The sequence below is a fragment of the Oncorhynchus tshawytscha genome, linkage group LG24 (assembly GCF_018296145.1).
Source record: "Oncorhynchus tshawytscha isolate Ot180627B linkage group LG24, Otsh_v2.0, whole genome shotgun sequence".
NCBI lineage: Eukaryota > Metazoa > Chordata > Actinopteri > Salmoniformes > Salmonidae > Oncorhynchus > Oncorhynchus tshawytscha.
Genome location: NC_056452.1, coordinates 6,712,744 through 6,733,482, shown reverse-complemented (window position 1 = coordinate 6,733,482; position 20,739 = coordinate 6,712,744). Strand labels below are relative to the sequence as shown.

Here is a 20,739-nt window from a genome sequence, read left to right as displayed (position 1 = left end):
TGCATTCGCGCCGAATTACCATTTTATAGCAACAGCAATGAGGAAGCAGTCAGTGGTTGTACTTGATAAAGGTTTTCTTGAAAAGTAGGCTATGGATTTCAGCAAACAAAGACGTGTAAGGAAGTCCCCACGTTTCTTTAATCAACAAGCACGAAATAGTAGCTAATCGGCCATTCATGTTGAAATTAACTTTAAGAATAATGAATCATTACATTTCACTTATGAATCGGAACCATATTCGAGGATGTTTATCGCAGTTTAATTTCGATACCACTAGAGGGTAGTAGAGTGAAACCTAGCGTCCACACCAGACAATAAAAGCAAGAGAGAGCTGACAGACGGCAGCTCAGGCTCAACCTCAGCTTCCTTTAAGGTGGTGGGCAACCGAGAAATGACTGCGAATTAATTGTCAACAGCCCAGTAACCCGCCCGGGAGAAATATGGATGTATGGCCGCCGAATTTGGAATAGAGATGTAGTTTCAAGGATGTCACCCATCTACATCTCTCGTTTGTTCCTCTTTATTTTTATCTCCGCGGTCTGGGAGACGCGAGCCAAATCTCTTCCAGATCAAGGAGCACTTGGTAAGCTCACGCCATATGGGATGCTGCACAATGAGGGAGGATGGGAGTGGTTGCATTTTTTTTAATGGCTTTTGTTGACAAATATGAACTAAATTGCAACCGTTGGTTTGAAAGGATTCTTTGCTAATGATACGAGTCACCGTTTTCTTAAATTGTATTGTTTATCAAATGTGTATTTTGCATCAAATGGATCTTCGGAGCATCCCAATCAAATGAAATAGCTAGTCATGCCGTGAAGCGGATGTGTTTATAACAATTGGTAAAATAATCTTTACCTTGTCAGCTTTTTGAAGATCTGTAAAATCAAATCAAAAACTCAATATAAGCGATCAAATTGTTACAACCTAATTCTCCCTGTCAGGCTATTTGAAGGGCTCATCATGATAAGGGAAAATGTGCCGCCGTAAAACATATAGCCAGCATAGTCGAGGAAAATAAATCACAGGCCTAGGTGTTCACATATTTCTCTTGTTAGTTAGGCCCTAAATCGATGTCCCTTTAGCGGCTATGCTAGCCAGGGGTCAATATAGTAATTCATTTAACAGTAACAATGTATCCCGGCCATTCGTGCATTCATAAACTGCTCATGTAGGCCTTGACATAGAAATATACAGGCCTATATAGTATGTAAAGCATAGTCCCACTCCCAATAAAAAAAATCTGCTGTATCTATTCTATTCAGCCCTTCATATTTCATATTAGTTCTGGAATATATTCATTGTATAAATACACCCCCAGCAATTATTTATTTTAGCCTGTGGTCCTGAAACACGCTAAATTCATTTGTTGAAACAGTAGGGCTCTGTAATGATGGCATGCATGGCAGAAGGAAACACATATGCATGGGAATGCATGCATGTAGCTCTAGCGTTCCTGTCAAATAGCAGTCTATCAGAATTAAGAATGGCAACATATGTCAATTTAACAGTCGGCCTAGGTCTCATCCTGTAAGGCCTACACCCATTCCAGTAGCATTTGTATTTGCCATCTTGAAATACACCTAGTGGAGACTCCTGTATCCACTGAAACCTCCACAGCATAACCCATATCCATGGCATTAGAGAAACAAGATGTGAAACAAAATGTTCTCAGAGGAAACGATCAGTAGGGGGTCCCAAAGTGTCTACTTGGGTGTGAAGCCACACAAGCGTTGGATATGTTTAGAAAGAAAGAATTGATCCATTTTATCTGTTGCTCGTGTTTATTGTATTGGCTTATTCAACTGAAGACCAAATACTGGACTTTGTCAACAACAATAACACCAGCAGCACACACGTTTACTTCTGCAAGTTAGCAGTCGCGAGTTTGGGACTATCACGGTTCTTCCTGCATTTTTGTAAAAATGTGTTTTTTGGCTCTAGCCTAGTTCTGTGCAATGTACTCTACCTATCAGAGGTGGCTGGTGGGAGGAGCTATAGGAGGACGGGCTCATTGGAATGGCTGGAATGGAATTAATGGAACGCTATCAAACATATGGAAACTATGTTTGGCTCTCTTCCATTTATTCCATTCCAGCCATTACAACGAGCCCATCCTCTTATAGCTCCTCCCACCAGTCTCCACTGCTACCCATATAGAACTCTAAATACACCAATTCAGGTTGTTAAGTTTAAAAGAATACCATATACAAATGGCTGACACCATTCAAACCAATGACGGTTCAAACTTTTTAAGCCAATTTATCTCAGAATCAACTTTTTGCACATACATCCCAAGCTCCCGCAATTGAACTGTTATTTAACTAGGCAAGTCAGTTAAGAACAAATTCTTATTTAAAATGACGGCCTCCCTCGGCAAAACCCGGACGACGGCCAATTGTGCGCCGCCCTATGGGACACCCAATCACGGCCGGATGTGATACAGCCTGGAGTCGAATCGGGGACTGTAGTGACATTTCTAACACTGAGATGCAGTGCCTTAGACCGCTGCGCCACTCGGGGGCCCAATAGGATGACATAGAAGCTGAATTATGACAGCACCATTGTGCGTGTTTGAGATCGACTACAGTCAGACTGCACAAAATCACTGGTATAAAAATCATCCAGCATGCCAAATAACTACTAATTATGTGATCAAGATGATCAATTTCTGCACCTCGCCTCACTCACACTGATCCCCTCAAGCACTGATTGTTTTCATTCCTTTGCAGAGGTCCAGATCAGAGTTCAGGTGTTCGACAACAGTGACCTCTCACCTTTGGCCGGCGCCGCCATAGAGGTTCATGGGAACCGGTCTGTGTTAGCGTCCAGCCAGGCGGGCAGTGATGGCGTGCTTAGGGTGACCTTCCTGTACCACCCGGGGACCTGGGTCATCATTTCAGCGTCCAAACACGACTATGTCACCAACTCCGTCCCCTGGCACGCTAGCCGCATCCCTCGTAAGTGAAAATGTCTATTAGAAATTACTTTTCATTTCAGTTCACGAAAATGTGACGAGACGACAAGACTATTATGTGACTAAAATGGCCGTGACTAAAACTAAACAAACATTTTCCAGAGTTTTAGTTGAATGATAACATAAACTTATGAAGAATGAAATGACTAAAATGTGACTAACACCAAAATTAATTTATGACTAAAACTAAGACTGAAATATAACAGAACCGTTTGACATAGAAACACTGGATTTTCATGCGGAGTTTTGAAATAATGTTGATTAATGATTAAATCTGTACCCCTCACATACAATTATCTGTAAGGTCTCTCAGTTGAGCAATTTCAAACACAGATTCGACCACAAAGACCAGGGAGGTTTTCCAATGCCTCGCAAAGAAGGGCACCTATTGGTAGATGGGTAAAAAAAAGCAGGCATTGAATATCCCTTTGAGCATGGAGAAGTTATTAATTACACTTTGGATGGTGTATCAATACACCCAGTCACTACAAAGATACAGGCGCCTAATTCAGTTGCCGGAAAAGAAGGAAACCGCTTAGTTAAATCCCTATGAGGCCAAGGGTGATTTTTAAAACAGTTAGAGTTTAATGGCTGAGATAGGAGACGACTGAGGATGGATCAACAACATTTTACTGTAGTTATTACTCCACGATACTAACCTAAATGACAGAGTGAAAACAAGGAAGCCTGTATAGAATACAAATATTCCAAAACATGCATCCTGTTTGCAATAAGGCGTTAAAGTAAAACTACAAAAATATGGCAAAGAAATTAACTTTATATCCTGAATACAAAGCGTAATGTTTGGGGCAAATACAACACATCACTGAGCACTACTCTTCATATCTTCCAGCATGGTGGTGGCTGCATCATGTTATGGGTATGCTTGTCATCGGCAAGGACTAGGGAGTTTTTTTAGGATAAAAAGAAACGGAATAGAGCTAAGCACAGGCAAAATTCTAGAAAACCTGATTCAGTCTGCTTTCCAAGAGACACTGAGAAAGAAAAAAAATCTTTCAGTAGGACAATAACCTAAAACACAAGGCCAAATATACACTGGAGTTGCTTGCCAAGATGACATTGGTAAGTGACTTAGTTACAGTTTTGACTTAAATCGGCTTTAAAATCAATGGTATAACTGGAAAATGGCAGTCTAGCAAAGATCAACAACCAACTTGACAGAGCTTGAAGAATACAAATAATAATATGTGCAAATATTATACTACCAAGGTGTGCAAAGCTCTTAGAGACTTACCCAGAAAGACTCACAGCTGTAATTGCTGCCAAATGTGATTCTAACATGTATTGACTCATGGGGTGTGAATACTTATGTAAATGAGATACTTATGTATTTAATTTGCAATAAATTTGCTATATTGTCTAAAAACAAGTTTTCACTTTGTCATTATGGGTGAATTGTGTGTAGATAGGTGAGATCATTTTTAAAAATCCATTTTGAATTCAGGGTGTAACACAACAAAATGTGGAATACGTCAAGGGGTATGAATACTTTCTGAAGGCACTGTAATTGGTTTGTATGTGTGGGGCTTTAGCTGAGATTGTTCTTTACAGAGTCAAGTGTATTTGTCCAGGCCTCAATTGTTTCGCTGTCGATAATTCTAATGTTATAACTTCTAATAGTAACTGTATCCACTGGTTAAATGTTTTTAGAATAGTCACACACACAAAAACACAAAAATAGGTTGGTCTGCCACATCCAGACCCACGCAGAAGTGATCCTATCCTTTGTTTCTCTGTCTCTCAAAATAGGCTGAATTCCAAATTGGGGCCCCTAGCCGCTTCCCCCTAGGCATTCCTGTAGATCTGAAATGCAGGAGTAGATTGGCTAGAAATTGGCTAGAAATTGGCTAGCTAGACTCAGTCGCCCATTAATATTGGTGTTTTTCTCTCTTGCAGTGTATGCATCGGTCAGCTTGTACCTCCTAGTCCAGAGGCCAGGCACCCTCATTCTCTATGATGATGTCATCCAGGTGCTGCATGGATCCCCAGGTAGGCTACAATAACAACCTAAGTGGTATTGCCTAGTTGGTCTTTTTCAGTCTTTCTCCCTAGAACAACATCCAGACTAACTAGGATGATCAATTGAAATGAATAGAAGCCAAACTCTCTTAGGTGGGGGGGACCCATCCTGCCTATACATTTGACATTTGAGTCATTTAGCAGACGCGACTTACAGGAGAAATTAGGATTACGTGCCTTGCTCAAGGGGATATTGACAGATTTTTCACCATGTCGGCTCGGGGATTCGAACCAGCAACCTTTCAGTTACTGTCCCAATGCTCTTAACTGCTAATGGTAAGGGAAACACTGCTTCTTTGTCCTGCTCTCTGCATTACCTTTTCCTCCTAAAGGGGCAGTCTTTACTCAAGACTATTACAGAAATTATGGAAGGAATGTGGTGTTTCAGGTTTGATGCACTATTTGAAATCTGAGTTCTGAGGCCAATAACAAACATTTATTGTCCAGAATCCACCTCCTTCAAAGAGGGGAGTGAAGGTCCAATTTTCACCTGACTCCTCTCTGTTCTTGCACCCAACGGCCTCCAGAGGTTCTCACGTGACACACTATTTCCTTCTGCTGTCTCCATAGCAACAACCACAGTGGAGTACTTGGCTGCTGTTTTGTACAAGTCCATTTCCCAAATTCATGACTGCATGTCTCAAACATACAGTACAATTGCCTTAAAGGGGCAATCTGTCGTAGATACAACAACAAAGCGGGCACCCCGCCACTGTTTTTGGTAAACAGCTTAGTGTTGGGGCTAGAGAAATGTTACCTCTCAAATTCATAAACAGAGCTATGGGTGCAAGGACTGACCATCCATGACATCAAAATCATAGTTTTAACCATGCTTTGAGGCTTTACAGTTTGTTTTGAGTAGCATGTTTTAAAAACAATAAAATAAGCTTATATTCTGGGTTCTTATGGAGTACGACAGTTTAACTAAGCCCATGAGGCTTAGTCGTATTCTTCAAGAATCAATATGTACAGTATATATCATTAATGTAAAAAAATTTAAAAAAAAAATGTATGTAGCTACTGCAGATTGCCCCTTTCAGTGTTGATAGTGATGTAGTATTTTAACCTACATACTGTAGCGTTTATGTCAAAAAGTCACTGCCAGGCGAGTGCTGTTATGGTTGTACCAGACTTTGTGTCATTTTTCATTAGGCACCAGACAAGAAAAGGGACTGAAACGGTGTATGGGGGGACTACCAGGATTTGTCCAATAAGAAACACCATTTCTTTTTTTCTGTTAAATGCCCTACTGAACATGACCCATATGTCTCACGATTGGCATCTGTTACTTCCTTTATAGGTGCACGGAACCAGCCATTGGTCCAGCTCCAGAGAAAGTCCCTTCAGCTGCCAGCTTATTCCAACTACACAGCACTATCGGCTGTGCTGACTACTGCCAGAAGCCAGTATGAGATCGGGGGCTTCCCGTACCTCCTGGGCCTGGAAACCAACAGCACAGGTTGGCTTGGGAGAAAGAACATTTACATTTTAGTTATTTAACAGATGCTCGTATCCAGAGCGACGCACAATAAGTGCCTTCAATAAAGTAGGTAAGATAACTACATATCACGACGATCATTACAAAATCATGATTGGCCCAGCTTGTTTGGTGGTAGTTGATATCAAGGGCATAGTGTTAGGAATGCTTGTTGTTATAGGCTATGGGTGATCAACATATCTCTCTGTTCATCATATATGCATAGTCACTTTAACCATATCTACATGTACATACTACCTCAATCAGCCTGACTAACCGGTGTCTGTATGTAGCCTCGCTACTGTATATAGCCTGTCTTTTTACTGTTTTATTTCTTTACTTACCTATTGTTCACCTAACACCTTTTTTGCATTATTGGATAGAGCCTGTAAGTAAGCATTTCACTGTAAAGTCTACAGCTGTTGTATTTGGCGCATGTGACAAACTTTGATTTGATTTAACAATAACATGTACACTACAGGGGCAGAGACAGGATGGACAGACTTAACAGCACTGGCGGTGGTCAGCGTTCAGCTCTTTGACCACGATGGGACCGTCATCCAGGTGTCTGACCCGGTTCACGTCTCCGTACCGCTGCCCTCGGATACTCGCACCAGGATCGCCACCAGCATTCCCGCCTGGCTGTACCAGCCCAAGACGGGTATGTGAAAGCTACTGGGATCATATGTTCCATTTGATATTCTCATATTCATCCATCAGTCTGTGTTATATCTATAGACACAAACATGATCAATAGGTAATCTGGGTTAAAAATGACTCCTTAACCCATAAAGCTGCACTTTGTAGAAATCGCTCCGCCATTTCCTAGGTGCAAAAATGATCGTACATTATTTTTAGCTGTTTGAAGCTGGTGTAAAAAACAACGTAAAAGGATAAAACAAACTTAAGAATGGGAAGCATAAAAATAGCGCCCATAGAACAGATCTACTGACTTGCTTTCAATGAGAATGACAGATCTATAACTCGCATATCTATGTGAATTTGGTCAGGTCGCCCAAAAATTTACATATTGCAGCTTTAATCTATATTAAGCATATCCCTGGACTGCATTGAGCATGCTTTTTTAGTTAATTAGAAATCTTAAGGGGTCTGCACTTACAGCTTAATGAATGCTTCGGTAATGTATTACAAAATCCCTGGATTATTTAGTTTTAGAGACCAATTTCAGACTACCAAAATTACATATTATTTAACCTTTTTCTAACTAGGCAAGTCCGTTAAGAACAAATTCTTATTTACAATGACGGCCTACACCGGCCAAACCCTAACCAGGACGACACTGGGCCAAGTGTGCACCGTCCTATGGGACTCCCAAACACAGCCAGTTGTGATACAGCCTGGAGTTGAACCAGGTTGTCTGTAGTGACACTTCTAGCACTGAGATGCAGTGCCTTAGACTGCTGCGCCACTCGGGAGCATATGTTTAAAAGCTTTTAACTTGTTGCCTACTAAAACATTTATATGTTGGGTGTGTGGATTTTGTTGCAGGTCTGTGGGTCAGGAATGGAACTGGCTACATTAAAAAAGAGGGCACACAACTAATCTGGAACGTGGTCGTTCCTCAGTTGGGGTATTGGGTCGCAGCCTTCCCTTCATCTGCAGGTACTGTAACTGGCTAATCGCCTTGTACTACGTCTTGGACATTTTGTTAGGATCTTAATTTAAGCCAGTTTGCTACAGCAGGAAAATAATCATGCAGCAACTGGAAATATGAATTATTAGGTGGATTATAATTAATGGACATTTTTGTAGTGGGTGATACATTTTTCGTTAGGGTAAATCAAGTCTGAAGTCGAAATGAAAGACTTAAGAAGCTTTTTAAACACTCAAATACACTACAGGTTTGCATTTCCTGCTATGCAGGAAAATTCACAGCAACAAAATAGTGATCAAATTAAGATACTACATCTGTAACGGCATCATCTACAAACTAACCAATTTCATCATGTAATGCTCGTTGAACCCCGGTTGTTTTCTTTCCACCACAGTGCTTTTGCACACTGCACCACAATATATCACTCAGATATTTCCCTTTTAGCCCACAAATATACAGTACCAGTAACTAGTCCTCTACTGCACATATTTCTGATTTTCATAGAAAAAAAGTATTCAATCCTATTTTAGGCTTTCGAATGTATCCCCAAAAATGTTTTACTTTTACCCCCTACACTCAAATCAAATGTATTTATATAGCCTTATACATCAGTTGATATCTCAAAGTGCTGTACAGAAACCCAGCCTAAAACCCCAAACAGCAAGCATTGCAGGTGTAGAAGCACGGTGGCTAGGAAAAACTTCCTAGAAAGGCCAAACCTTAGAATAAACATAGAGAGGAACCAGGCTATGAGGGGTGGCCAGTCCTGTTCTGGATGTGTCTGTGGCGATTATAACAGAACATGGCCAAGATGTTTAAATGTTCATAAATGACTAGCATGGTCAAATAATAATAATCACAGTAGTTGTCGAGGGTGCAACAAGTCAGCACCTCAGGAGTAAATGTCAGTTGGCTTTTCATAGCCGATCATTAAGAGTATCTCTACCGCTCCTGCTGTCTCTAGAGAGTTGAAAACAGCAGGTCTGGGACAGGTAGCACATCCGGTGAACAGGTCAGGGTTCCATAGCCGCAGGCAGAACAATTGAAACTGGAGCAGCAGCACGGCCAGGTGAACTGGGGACAGCAAGGAGTCATCATGCCAGATAGTCCCGAGGCATGGTCCTAGGGCTCAGGTCCTCCGAGAGCGAAAGAGAGAATTAGAGCGAGCATACTTAAATTCACACAGGACACCGGATAAGACACGAGAAGTACTCCAAATATAAGACTGACCCTAGCCCCCCGACACACAAACTAATGCAGCATAAATACTGGCTGAGACAGGAGGGGTCAGGAGAAACTGTGGCCCTATCCGATGATACCCCCGGACAGGGCCAAACAGGCAGGATATAACCCCACCCACTTTGCCAAAGCACAGCCCCCACACCACAGAGGGATATCTTCAACCACCAACTTACCATCCTGAGACGAGGCCGAGTATAGCCCAAATGTTTGTTTTTGTTTTGCCTCACGGCAAAGCTTTGCCATAAGGGTACTGAAACTCAAAGGAAAATCTGATATTTTCAGACCATTTGTTTTAAATAAAATATAGTAGAAACAAGCACTCTTTTCATAAGAACATTTGTTCAGGACATATTTGTATTGTGCATTAAGCACAATTGTCTCTTCCCATTCCCCTCCCCCTTGTCCCTCCCCACTGTCTCTCTCCATATGTCCCATCTGAATCTCTTTATCTATCTCTGTCTCCCCTCCTACCTTGTCTGTGTCTCTATCTCCTTGCCCTCTCCTGTCCCTGTCCTTTCCTGTCACTTTGTCCTCTCCTGTCTATGTCTCTCTGTCATCTCCCTGTCCACTACTGTCCCTGTCTTTCTGTAACCTGTCTGTCTATGTCTTAGCTGTCTTTGTCCTCTCCTGTTTGTCGCTCTGTCCTCTCTCGTTTCTCTCTGTCCCCTCCTGTCTCTGTGTCTGTCTGTCTCTTTTATTCTTGGTTTGGAATAGTTATTTCTTCCAGGAATAATTATTGTATACAAGTTGGGCATAAACTAGTATTTCACTGCCTCTCAAACCTGTTCTCACTATCAGGGTATGATCCTTACTGCTCGATTTGGCTCCTTTCACCCATAGAATGTCCCTGTGTCCATTGCCTGTGTATGTCAGTGCAGGTCGAACAGTCTTGAGTATCTCCTCTCGTGGGAGCCTGTATTTTTGAGTGTTTGCCCCATCATTGTGAGTCTGCGATGGGCTCAGGTTGTTGCAAGTATGCACATTTGTATAAACCAACCGACTGTGCGGCCGGTGCGGTGGTTATGTTGGAGAGCAGCAATCTGCTGAATAGCAGCCATGCTGTATTATTGTTGTTCTGCTGTCCTCTGACAATGGCTTGGCGTTTATAGTGTTCCAGGTGTTTCCAATTTGTACTGGATAAGATTCAGCTTTCGATAAAACTAAGCTTGATAAAATGTTAGAAATGAGTTCCTATACATCCTAAACGTCGTATGATCATTCCCATTCACACAAAATAATTATAAATAGTTTTAGAATGATTTCTTGTGAGGGAAGGCGGAAAACAACCCTAACGGTGCACTTTGGCTGCTCTATGAGTGGTCTGGATCACTCATAGATGTGAAAAGGTTTTTAAGAGCCACCTAACTAACGAAGGCTCTGGAAAACACCTCGGCTACTGAAGATAACATCGTAAGTTGGTTCTAACAATGATTTTCAGGCTAGGAAGGCTCAGGGAAACAAGGCCCAGTACCATATCCCGTTGGGAAATGTTTTGTACCTTGTCAGCTCGGGGATTTGAACTTGCAACCTTTCGGTTACTAGTCCAACACTAACCACTAGGCTACCCTGAAGTACTGTGAAGGTGATATTCTCCTACATCAATGCTCTGCCATGCTAAACAGCATGTACAGTATGTACCATTCTTCCTGTATAGTGGTGCACTTTCTCCGTTGAACATCTTTGGTGGAATGACACAGGTGTTATGTCCCTTCCCCAATCCCACAAGAAGATGAGCCATGCTACAGTATACTGATCAGATCTGAGTTCAAATACTATTTGTTGTATTTCAAATACTTTCACATACATTTCAAAGTAAGTGTTTGTTTATTTGTAAATACAAGTGGTTGAATATTGGAATGTATTTTGAATTACACTTGGAAAGTATTGGCATGTATTTGAGACAAGTGTATTTTCAAGTACAAATATTTAAATACTCCATGCATTTGAACCCAGGTCTGATGCTGATGCTCAGTCCCCCAGCTGTTTCATTCCAGAAGGTTCCTCCCCCTGTCTTCATTCACACTCCTTCACAGATGTCACAGGACTGGGGAAAAAAACGTAACATTACATCTTGCATGTCCAAACATGTCCACTGTACAAGTTTCTAACCCCTACACAGAGACAATATGATCTGCGGAGTTCAAGGCAATACTCCATTTCAACATGCCGCACCACAAGACACCAGACATCTTTCTTGGCAAGAGCTCTCAAACTATATGCAAATGATCTCTCTATCACTAAAGACATTCATATGCGTAATTATTGATTTAATGGTATGCCAATTTGTTGTTTATGACTAATGATTTATTGATGACGCACTGTCCATGTCGTTAGGTTGATCATATGTTTTACTTATGTTTTATATTGTATGACTTCACATGTATGTATGTTGCTGCATATGTACCAAGATGTTCAAAGAAACCTAAACATGAACAAACCACACATGACATATCGAAGTTACAGGGAGAGGGACAACTGCTTGTCTGAATTAAATATACAGTACATTTGCAAAGTATTCAGACTTTGTTACGTTACAGCCTTCAAAAATGGATTTAAAAAAAAATCCTCATCAATCTACAAAAAATTCAAAACAGAAATACCTTATTTTACATAAGTTTTCAGACCCTTTGCAATGAGACTCGAAATTGAGCTCAGGTGCATCCTGTTTCCATTGATCATACTGGAATTGTTTCTACAACTTCAATTGATTGGTCATGATTTGGAAAGGCACACACCTGTCGATATGAGGTCCCACAGTTGACAGTGCATGTCAGAGCAACAACCAAGCCATGAGGTCGAAGGAATTGTCCGTAGAGCACAGAGACAGGATCGTGTCAAGGCACAGATCTGGGGAAGGATACAAAAAAGAATTCTGCAGCATTGAAGGACCCCAAGAACACAGTGGCCTCCATCGTTGTTAAATGGAAGAAGTTTGGAACGACCAAGACTCTTCCTAGAGCTGGCCACCCGGCCAAACTGAGGAATCGGGGGAGAAGGGCATTGGTCAGGTAGGTGACCAAGAACCCAATGATCACTCTGACAGAGCTCCAGAGTTCCTCTGGGGAGATGGGAGAACCTTCCAGAAGGACACCCATCTCTTCAGCACTCCCCCAATCAGGTCTTTATGACGAAGTGGCCAGACAGTAGCCACTCCTCATTTTAAAATACAGCCCTCTTGGAGTTTGCCAAAAGGCACCTAAAGGACTCTCAGACCATGAGAAACAAGATTCTTTGGTCTGATGAAACCAAGATTGAACTCTGGTCTGAATGCTAAGCATCACGGCTGGAGGAAACCTGGCACCATCCCTACGGTGAACCATGGTGGTGGCAGCATTATGCTGTGGGGTTGTTTTTCAGCTGCAGGGACTGGGAGACTAGTCGGGATCGAGGGAAAGATGAACGGAGCAAAGTACAGAGAGATTCTTGATGAAAACCTGCTCCAGAGCGCTCAGGACCTCAGACTTGGCCGGAGGTTCACCTTCCAACAGGACAACGACCCTAAGCACACAGCCAAGACAACGCAGGAGTAGTTTTGTGACAGGTCTCTGAATGTCCTTGAGTGACCCTGAATGTCCTTGAGTGACCCAGCATGTCCTTGAGTGGCCCAACCAGAGCCCGGACTTGAACCCAATCGAAAATAGCTGAGTAGCGAAGCTACCCATCCAACCTGACAGAAAGGATCTGCAGAGAAGAATGAGAGAAACTCCCCAAATACAGGTGTACCAAGAAGACTCGAGTCTGTAATTGCAGATAAAGGTATTTCAACAAAGTACTGAGATAAGGGTCTGAATACTTACACTACCGTTCAAAAGTTTGGGTTCACTTAGAAATGTCCTTGTTTTTGAAAGAAAAGCACATATTTTTGTCCATTAAAATGATCAGAAATACAGTGTAGACATTGTTAATGTTGTAAATGACTATTGAGCTGAAAATGGCAGATTTTTTCAAATGGAATATTTACATAGGCGTACACATGCCCATTATCAGCAACCATCCCTCCTGTGTTCCAATGGCACATTGTGTTAGCAAATCCAAGTTTATCATTTTAAAAGGCTAATTGATCATTAGAAAACCCTTTTGCAATTATGTTAGCACAGCTGAAAACTGATTTAAAGAAGAAATAAAACTGGCCTTCATTAGACTAGTTGAGTGTCTGGAGCATCATCATTTGTGGGTTTGATTACAGGCTCAAAATGAAAAAAAGCGATTTAATCAATGTATAAGGCTGTAACGTTACGTTAGACGTAACGTAACAGTCTAAGGCTGTAACGTAACAGAGGGTGGAAAAAGTCAATGGGTCTGAATATATATAAATATAATATAAAATTTGATTTGATTTGATATATTCCCGAATGCACTGTAATCCCTTTAGTTGTAAGTAGGCTTCTGCTTCAATCATGGTTCAAATACATTATGTAAAATACTATAATATTACTGGTGTGCTTGATTTAGCTTGGAATTGGCACTTTTGGGACTACTCCACTGTTTCCATTGTACCAGGCAAAGTAAATCAAGCGCCATTCCAGTATTTTAAAGTATTTGACCCAGGTCTGCTCCGCTTTTTCTTCCACTCCGGCGTAATCCTGGGTTTCAGGTGCCCTTGATTTAGCATGGAGTTTGCACTTTTGGAACTAATCTATTGGTTACATTTTATCAGGCAAACTAAATCAAGCGCAGCTCCAGTATCTGACCCAGGCCTGCTCCTATGCGCTTTGTCTTTCATGCAGGCGTGGGTCTGGGCGGTCACTCAGGCCTGAGAGACATCACCACCTACCACACCCTGTTCCTGCTCTCCATCCTGGGTTCGCTGGCCCTGCTGGTGCTCATCCTGCTCTGTGTGCTGCTCTACTACTGCAGGTGTGGAGCACGTAGACATACAGTGGGGCAAAAAAGTATTTAGTCAGCCACCAATTGTGCAAGTTCTCCCACTTAAAAAGATGAGAGGCCTGTAATTTCCATCATGGGTACACTTCAACTATGACAGACAAAATGAGAAAAAAAATCCAGAAAATCACATTGTAGGATTTTTAATGAATTTATTTGAAAAATATGGTGGAAAATTAAGTATTTGGTCAACAACAAAAGTTTCTCAATACTTTGTTATATACCCTTTGTTGGCACTGACAGAGGTCAAATGTTTTCTGTAAGTCTTCACAAGGTTTTCACACACTGTTGCTGGTATTGTGACCCATTCCTCCATGCAGATCTCCTCTAGAGCAATGATGTTTTGGGGCTGTTGCTGGGCAACACGGACTTTCAACTCCCTCCTAAGATTTTCTATGGGGTTGAGATCTGGAGACTGGCTAGGCCAATCCAGGACCTTGAAATGCTTCTTACGAAGCCACTCCTTCGTTGCCCGGGCGGTGTGTTTGGGATCATTGTCATGCTGAAAGACCCAGCCACATTTCATCTTCAATGCCCTTGCTGATGGAAGGAAGTTTTCACTCAAAATTTCACGATACATGGCCCCATTCATTCTTTCCTTTACACGGATCAGTCGTCCTGGTCCCTTTGCAGAAAAACCACCCCAAAGCATGATGTTTCCACCCCCATGCAACTCAGCATTCTTTGTCCTCCAAACACGACGAGTTGAGTTTTTACCAAACAGTTATATTTTGGTTTCATCTGACCATATGACATTCTCCCAATCTTCTTCTGGATCATCCAAATGCTCTCTAGCAAACTTCAGACGGGCCTGGACATGTACTGGCTTAAGCAGGGGGACACGTCTGGCACTGCAGGATTTGAGTCCCTGGCGGCGTAGTGTGTTACTGATGGTAGGCTTTGTTACTTTGGTCCCATCTCTCTGCAGGTCATTCACTAGGTCCCCCCGTGTGGTTCTGGGATTTTTGCTCACCGTTCTTGTGATCATTTTGACCCCACGGGGTGAGATCTTGCGTGGAGCCCCAGATCGAGGGAGATTATCAGTGGTCTTGTCTTCCATTTCCTAATAATTGCTCCCACAGTTGATTTCTTCAAACCAAGCTGCTTACCTATGGCAGATTCAATCTTCCCAGCCTGGTGCAGGTCTACAATTTTGTTTCTGGTGTCCTTTGACAGCTCTTTGGTCTTGGCCATAGTGGAGTTTGGAGTGTGACTGTTTGAGGTGGTGGACAGGTGTCTTTTATACTGATAACAAGTTCAAACAGGTGCCATTAATACAGGTAACGAGTGGAGGACAGAGGAGCATCTTGAAGAAGAAGTTACAGGTCTGTGAGAGCCAGAAATCTTGCTTGTTTGTAGGTGACCAAATACTTGTTTTCCAGCATAATTTGCTAATAAATTCATTAAAAATCCTACAATGTGATTTTCTGGATTTTTTAAAATAATTTTGTCTGTCATAGTTGAAGTGTACCTATGATGAAAATTTACAGGCCTCTCATCTTTTTAAGTGGGAGAACTTGCACAATTGGTGGCTGACTAAATACTTTTTTGACCCACTGTAGGTCTCACTTCTAATGGGCTTCTACATTATGAACATGCGTTAGGAACAAACAACAAAATAATACATTTTTTGATTTGTTTTGTCTGGGGTTTCCATGTTTTTCTCCAAGTTTTTTGTTTCTTTTTGTCTGTGGTTTTGTTTGTTTTGTCTGACTTTTTTGTTTTGTTCTTTTTCCAGACGGAAATGTCTAAAACCACGGCGACAACAGGGAAAGCCACACACTGCTCTGAACAGCTCCAAGCGCGACCAGGGCACCTCCACTTCCCGCCTCAACCTCATCTGTGGCGGCCATGTTGAATCCGGTCCATCCAATGATGCCAGCAAATCTGACCCATCCCCCTCACGAGACTACCAGAGCTCGCGGGAGGAGTTCGCCAAGCATGTCCCCGCCCACAAGCTGCGGCATTCGAAGGCGAAAGGAGCCTCGGGACCTCAGAGGGGCGAGAGCTTCCCTATGAAGGTGACCCGCGCCACAGACACCAACAATCTCGACAACCCCCTGCTAATGCAAGAAGACTACTCACGGAACTACAGCCCCATCATGGAGGACGACAAGGACTCGGACTACCACATACGCTGCCACACCGCCAACGACAATCGCGGCTACACCTCAGACGGGGGCTCCCCACCTCGTTTCCTGTCGGACAAGTCAGACAAGCCTCCCGAGTACTCTGCGGCCGCCGCCGACCACCTGGCCCGCCCGACATCGCTCAACACGCAACCGGGCCAGATCATCTTCTGCCACTCCATGGACCAGATGAAGGAAAACATGTACCGAAGCATGGTGCCCACCTTGGTCATACCGGCCCATTACATGCGTATGTCCTCAGACTTCTCCGGGAAGGAGCAGCAGCAGGATAAGGAAGGGGGGATGCAGATGGGTGCCGGTCAGTCACACCATCCCCAGCAACAGAGCCAGCACCAGCAGCAGGGCGGCTCCCAAGGGGATGACTCGGAGGGTCAAAACTGGAACTCGGACCCATCCCAAGGCCCTGTGCGGATCCCTGTGCTCTTTAACGACTCCACCATGGCACAGATGAATGGCGAGCTGCAGGGGCTGACTGAGAAGAAGCTCCTGGAGCTGGGCATTAAGCAGCACCCACGCGCCTGGTTCATCTCAATGGACGGCCGCGCCAACCACGTGCGCCATTCTTACATCGACGTGAGCAACGACCTCAGCAGCGGCGGAATTGGCGGGGGAGGCGGTGGCCCCAGCTGCAGCACAATCCGAGAAGCCAACCTCGAAGGACCCATGGACGGCACCCAAGACCGCAAGGCTGCGGCAATCCGTAAGGGTAAGGACGAACGGTGGGGAACTGGTGGACGGAAGGGTGGTGGCAGTAAGGGCATGTCCAAGCTGGCATACCAGGAGCACAGCGAGCCCAGCAGCAGCGAGGGCCGCCCAGTGTCACCCGAGGAGAATTCCCTTACCCCGCTGCTGGACGAGGGGCCCTCGTCGCGGGGCTCCACCATCCCCCGGAGAGGCCGCAGCCGCATGAACAGCGCGCGCAGCAGCAACAGCGAGAACCGTCGCGACTCCATGACTAGCCCAGAGGATGACCCGGACAGCAAGGATGAGAACAAGAAGAGCCCGTGGCAGAAGATCGAAGACCGGCCTCTCATGGTGTTTCCCCCTAAAAAGTTGTAGGCTAACATCTCAGGCTCCACTCATATGGAACATAAGAGTTGGTCCAGTAGTCAGGGCAGTTATACAGCCATTTTGAGACACCTAGAGAAACAATAAAAGGAAGGTGGAGGAGTAGCATTTGACCGAAAGAAGATCCTAGAAAAGCACAAGCCTGCTTGATAATCCGTCAAATGGTACTATTTTAATGACAGCCTCTTTCTATGGTTTTTGTGTTTCACATTTATTCGATCACACCCCTAATTCCCATCATTCTTCTCCATGTCTTTACAAATCCATTTTTGAAATCCCTCTCAGTAAATTCAACTCTGAGCCACTGACTTTGGAAATAACCATCTTAACAAAGAAAACCCAATGGCTATATTTGGAGAGAACTAACCTACAGTATCTTGTTGCGACTGAAATAATTTGCCCAGTATTGTGAATGGACTTCCACATGAGAAAGACAAGTTACTTCAAGGACAGGACTACCCTCTTCTCTCCTGGACTTGTGTACTACACATTTATGAAGGCCAGGATCAATTCCATTTCAGTTCAGTCAATTCAGGAAGCAAACCGAAATGTGTAATTTCCGTTTGCGCCAGGAATTGGCTGAATTAAAATGGTACCAAAACTCTGATATAGGCTCACCTTGAGTTTTAGTGGTTGTAATTCTGTCACTTTGGTCTGCCTGCTTCCTGGACCATAAGGAGATACTTTATCTCTGTGAAGACATTAGCACACATTATCCCAAAGCATAAATGTGTGGAGATTATGTGGTTTTTTTCTTTATGGTTTTCTATTTGGAGGATTTTTATGGAATGATAGTTAGTGTAAAATATCTGTTGATCTCCATTTGTCGTGTGTACAATTATGTACTTTTAATGTGAAATGTGCATTACTCCTTCAGGGAAATGTATTTGCAATTCTTTATGTGTTGTAATGATTTATTATACTGTAAGCCACTTATCTGAGGTGGGATCTCCTACAATTTTGCACAGATTTGCCATCCTGTTACATGCCACCGGCCATTTTATATTTATTTCAAATTTTTTCTGTTTTTGTGTTTGGAATACCACGGTTGCTATGGATATGCATATGATGTAAGCATTTGTAGGCCAATTTCGAAACTGTAGAATAACTGCATTACCTATAATGCTCTACTCAACCATCAAAAAACTTCTCCGTCCATTGGACAACCCCTCTTAAAATCACCACCGACCTCTGTGACAGTTTTCTGGCCTTCAGGCTATCTACCAACAGCTGCAGTAGTCTCACCCTTCATCTGCCCCCCCCCCCCACCAGGACTACCAGACTCACAACCTGTGAACAGATGTAATGTCCTCCCTTGTCAATGAAACCACCATTACTGAATTATTTTCTAAATCCAAAAGCAAAGCTCTTTTGACCCAATGCCCACTGTCTTAGTTAAGGCATGCCTCCCTGTTCTCTTCCCCCTGGTGGTCAAGATTGTAAATGCATCCCTTACATCTGGCATTGTTCTTACTCCTTTGAAAACAGTGTCTATAACTCCCATACTGGAGAAACAGGGCCTGGACTCTGAGATCCTCATCAACTACGGGCCTATTTCAAACCTACCCTTCCTCGCCAAGCTGCTTGAGTGGGTGGTAGCGACACAAATCCAACAACACATGGCCTCTCATGATCTTTTGTGTCCCACAAGTCTGTGTTAGGTCCATTACTGTTTAGTATTTACATGCTACCCCTTGGTCAGATCCTCCGTCAATTTGGATTTCACTGTTATGCAGACGACACGCAAATCTACATCCACACAAAATCCAACTCCGCTATGCCACCTTCCTCTGTGGTTGACTGTCTAAAAACTTGGATGATCAATAACTTTTAAAAACTAAACAGAGATCACGCTGATGGGCCCCAACTCCGTCATCATGAAACTGGGTCAATTCAACATGACAATCAGCGGCTGCACCATCCTCTCCAACTCCACAGTCAGGATACACAGTGTTACATTTGAACCCCACATCCCTAACATCACCAAGTCAGCCTTTTTCCACCTCAAAAACATCTCATGACTTAGACCCTCTCTCACTGACACCACAACCCTCATCCATGCCTTTGTTTTATCATGCTGGCCTACTGCAACGCCATTCTCTACGGACTCCCCAACAAAACACTGGGCAAACTTCAAAATTCAGCTGCACGGGTACTCCCACACACCAGATCTTGGGACCACATCATCCCCCACCCTCATCAACCTCCACTGGCTCCCAGTTCAATACAGGATCATATTGCTCATGCTCACCTACAAAGCATTCAATGGACTGGCGCCAACATACCTTACTGATGTCCTGCACCCCTACACTCCCACCTGTTCACAGCGCTCCTCTGACACTGGCCTCCTCACCATCGGCAGGGTAGCCTAGTGGTTAGAGCGTTGGACTAGTAACCGGAAGGTTGCAAGTTCAAACCCCCGAGCTGACAAGGTACAAATCTGTTGTTCTGCCCCTGAACAGGCAGTTAACCCACTGTTCCTAGGCCGTCATTGAAAATAAGAATTTGTTCTTAACTGACTTGCCTAGTTAAATAAAGGTTAAAAAAAAAAAAAAAAAAATCCCACGCACCAGGCCCAGGAGACTGGGTTTTTAGCTGTGCAGCTCCTGAAGTCTGGATCTCCCTCTCCATGTCAGAACCGGACAATCCATACACATATTCAAGTCCACACTAAATAGACACCTCTTCACACAGGCTTACCCGGATTATCGGCTGCTTTAGCTTTTATCCTCTGTCTAGTTCACTTCCCTGGTTAATCTGTCATCGTGTTTAGTGTTCTCCATGGTTAGTCTGTCCTTACGTTTAGTGTACTTTTATATACTTAATTATTTTATCATGTGATTTTAATGCTTTTTATCCTGCTGATTCTCGTGTGTATGTAAAGTGACTTTGGGTGTTGTGAAAAGTGCTTAAAATAACATTTATTTTTGTTATTATTATAATGCCCATTGACTGAACATTCCAAATTACTGTGGCAATTATGCATCACAATGCTACCATGGCAATTATTTATATTGTGTAGGGCAGGCCAGTAACTTTTGCAACCAAATCATTGTATTCTACCCCAAAAAAATAGGAGAGGGGAATTCCACTTTCACACATATTTTCTAGTTTTTATTTAGACAGATTCCATTGCAAGGGGGATACAGAGGTAACGAGGGGAAAAGTTGTAAGGGTCAACTCGGGGATTAAACCCGGGTCTCTGGCGGGGAGTCGCATATAATATGTCACACAAAGAGTGCATTTTTTTCGTGAGCAATTGGCAGTGAGCAAAATAACCATTTTA

The 20,739-nt window shown here is 43.2% G+C and overlaps 1 protein-coding gene across 1 annotated transcript; it reads left to right on the top strand.

Moving 5' to 3' along the window:
- The first annotated feature begins 315 nt into the window (after positions 1-315).
- On the top strand, positions 316-19,900 carry LOC112223807 (protein FAM171A2). The gene is made up of 8 exons (XM_024387041.2): positions 316-583; positions 2,733-2,960; positions 4,895-4,987; positions 6,318-6,476; positions 6,976-7,155; positions 8,004-8,117; positions 14,079-14,208; positions 15,974-19,900. Exons 1-8 carry the CDS (start codon positions 445-447, stop codon positions 17,442-17,444), a joined length of 2,514 nt encoding a protein of 837 aa, XP_024242809.1. The 5' UTR covers positions 316-444; the 3' UTR covers positions 17,445-19,900.
- The last annotated feature ends 839 nt before the right edge of the window (positions 19,901-20,739 follow it).